Source organism: Mus caroli, chromosome 12, assembly GCF_900094665.2.
Source record: "Mus caroli chromosome 12, CAROLI_EIJ_v1.1, whole genome shotgun sequence".
In the NCBI taxonomy this organism is placed as follows: Eukaryota; Metazoa; Chordata; class Mammalia; order Rodentia; family Muridae; genus Mus; species Mus caroli.
This window is the reverse complement of record NC_034581.1, coordinates 105330043-105332536: the sequence shown is the minus strand read 5'-3', so window position 1 is coordinate 105332536 and position 2494 is coordinate 105330043. Positions and strand designations below refer to the sequence as shown.

The following is a 2494-nucleotide window of genomic DNA, read 5'->3' as shown; positions in this document are numbered from 1 at the left end:
TTCAAGGCGCAGGTACAAGGTGGTTGGAGTATAAAGAGTGGAGACCATCTACAAAGTGAGTTCCAGGACAGCCGGGGCTATACAGAGAAACCCTGAAAAAAAAAAAAAAAAAAAAAAAGAGTGGAGACCAGATTACCTCACAGGAGAGAGAGTGATAAGCGCTGTTGTATTAGTAGGAAGTCAGAGCTTTACTTGTCTCTAAGACAAGGTGCTATGCCCGGGGTGGTGATGCCCACCTTTGATCCCAGTCCTGGAGGAATAGGTGGGGTAATCTCTGTAAGTTCAAGGCTAGCCAGAGCTACATTTGAGACCCCGTCCCCAAAAAGAAAAGTAGACAGAGTGTGTGAGATAAGTGTTTGTGGAGTCCTGAGCTGTGAAGAGCCTCTTAGTTTCTGGGACATTGATTTCTCCGGTCAGTGAGGCATGTCAGACCACTTTGCTGTGGAGGCCTGTGATCATGTGTTCCTTAACTGCCGTGTTTCTCTTGCTCTCTATTAGCAAAGACTCCTGGGGTCGCAACACCGAGAAAACCTGTCTTATCAGTCAGTGCCAGGAAACTTAAGGACAATGCTGCTGACTGGCATAACTTAATCCTGAAATGGGACAGCCTCAGTGACAAGGGCTTCACCACGGCCAGCAGTATTGCCAACCTGAAAGTCAGCTTGCTGTAAGTACATGTGTGGTTCCCGTGCTCTGTACTGTCTGTCACCTCTACCCACTGAGAGAACAGTCAGAGAGTAAGAATTTCCTGGTGTAAACCAAAAGTGTAGCAAAGTAACCCCTGCACGTGTGCAAAGGTGTGCCGACTGTTTGCTACACATGGGTGGCACCGGCTGAAAAGACTGCAGAGACCCGGGGATTACAAGTTTGATACCTTGAGCTAGAGAGGGTTAAGGTGCTTACCACCAAACCTAATGACTGAGTTCAGTCCCCACAGCCTACATGGTGGAAGGAGACAACCAAACTTCTGCAAGTTGTCCTCCATGGTATACATGTGCCCATTCTTTTTGGTTTTTCGAGACAGGGTTTCTCAGTGTATCCCTGGCTGTCCTGGAACTCACTTTGTAGACCAGGCTGGCCTCGAACTCAGAAATCCACCTGCCTCTGCCTCCCGAGTACTGGGATTAAAGGTGTGCGCCACCACCGCCCGGCACATGTGCCCATTCTTATATACACACAAATAAATGTAAAATAAATACAGTTATGTATGCCCCATGCTATTTAGATCTGTGTATAAGGTTATAGAAAGATTGACTGAGGAGGAAGGGTTGAGTCTGTGATAGGCTTATGTTTCAGGAATGTGGGAACTTGTGTGTACTGCTGCTTGCTGGGTAGCCTCCTGCCCGCCCTCCATTTCGTTTATTTTGCTTGGTTGCTACTTGGTTCTTGTTGAAATAGTTTTACTACACCAGGCTAGCCCTGAACACCCAGCGCTCCTCCTGCCTCGGTCTCTTGAGTGCTGGGATTTCCCTGTGTACACTATGGCCCCTGGCTTATTTCCATTTTGTGGCAGGAGCCAACTGTGTCGCCCAAGCTGGTTTTCCTGCCTCAGCCTCCCTGAGGAGGTGGAGCCACAGATGAGGACCACTGCACCCAAGTCATTTCATGTCCCTTTTTCTTTGTGTACGTGGCTATTTTGCCTGCATATTTGTCTGTATGCCACTTGTGTGTCTGTTGTCCACGGGGTCCGGAAGGCAGTGCTATCCTGGAATTCAGATGATTGTGAGCTGCCTGTGGGTGCTGGGAAACAAGCCTGGAGCCTCTGGAAGAGCAGCCCCTGCTCTGAACAGCTAAGCTTTCTTTCTCCAGACTGTATTTGCTGTTGGCTTTTAGATTTATTAATTTTAGGTGTGTGAGTCTTTTGCCTGCATGTATGCATGTGCATCACATAGCTGCACCACCTGAAGAGGCCAGAAAAGGGCATCGGGTCCGCCAAAACTGAAGTTAGAGACAGTTGTAAGCCTCCGTGTGGGTGCTGAGAATCTCAGCAAGTGTTCTTAACCACTGAGCCACCTCTCCAGCCTTTTTTCATTCTGAGACTGGGACTTATGCAGGCCCAGGCAGATCTCAGACTCACTATGTAATAGAGATGGCCTTCAGCTTCTTTTTCTGCCTTCACTTGTGTGCCACCCCCTGTAGTTTCGCTTTATTTCTAAAAGAAGACAAAGTGGGGGTGGGGTGACTTGAGTGAGAAATGACTCAGTGGAGTACTTTCCACTGGGTGGCAGCGCAGCACACCTTTAATTCCATCACCTGGGAAGCAGGGGCAGGTGGATCTCTGAGTTCCAGGACAGCCAGGGCTACACAGAGAAACCCTGTCTCCAAAAACAAAAACAGAAAACAGAAAACAAAACTTTCTACTATAGAAGAAATGGGTTCAATTCCCAGCACCCACATGGCAGCTCATAGCTGTGTGTGTCTACAGCTATACACAGCTCATAGCTGTGTGTGTCTACAGCTATACACAGCTCATAGCTGTGTGTGTCTACAGCTA

The 2494-nt window shown here is 48.3% G+C and overlaps 1 protein-coding gene across 1 annotated transcript in view; it reads left to right on the top strand.

Moving 5' to 3' along the window:
• Positions 1-2494, top strand: part of Cinp (cyclin dependent kinase 2 interacting protein) — a 14716-nt gene that overhangs the window by 3959 nt on the left and 8263 nt on the right. The window contains 1 exon segment of the mRNA XM_021179434.2: positions 499-667. Within this exon segment, the coding sequence (XP_021035093.2) occupies positions 499-667 (169 nt within the window).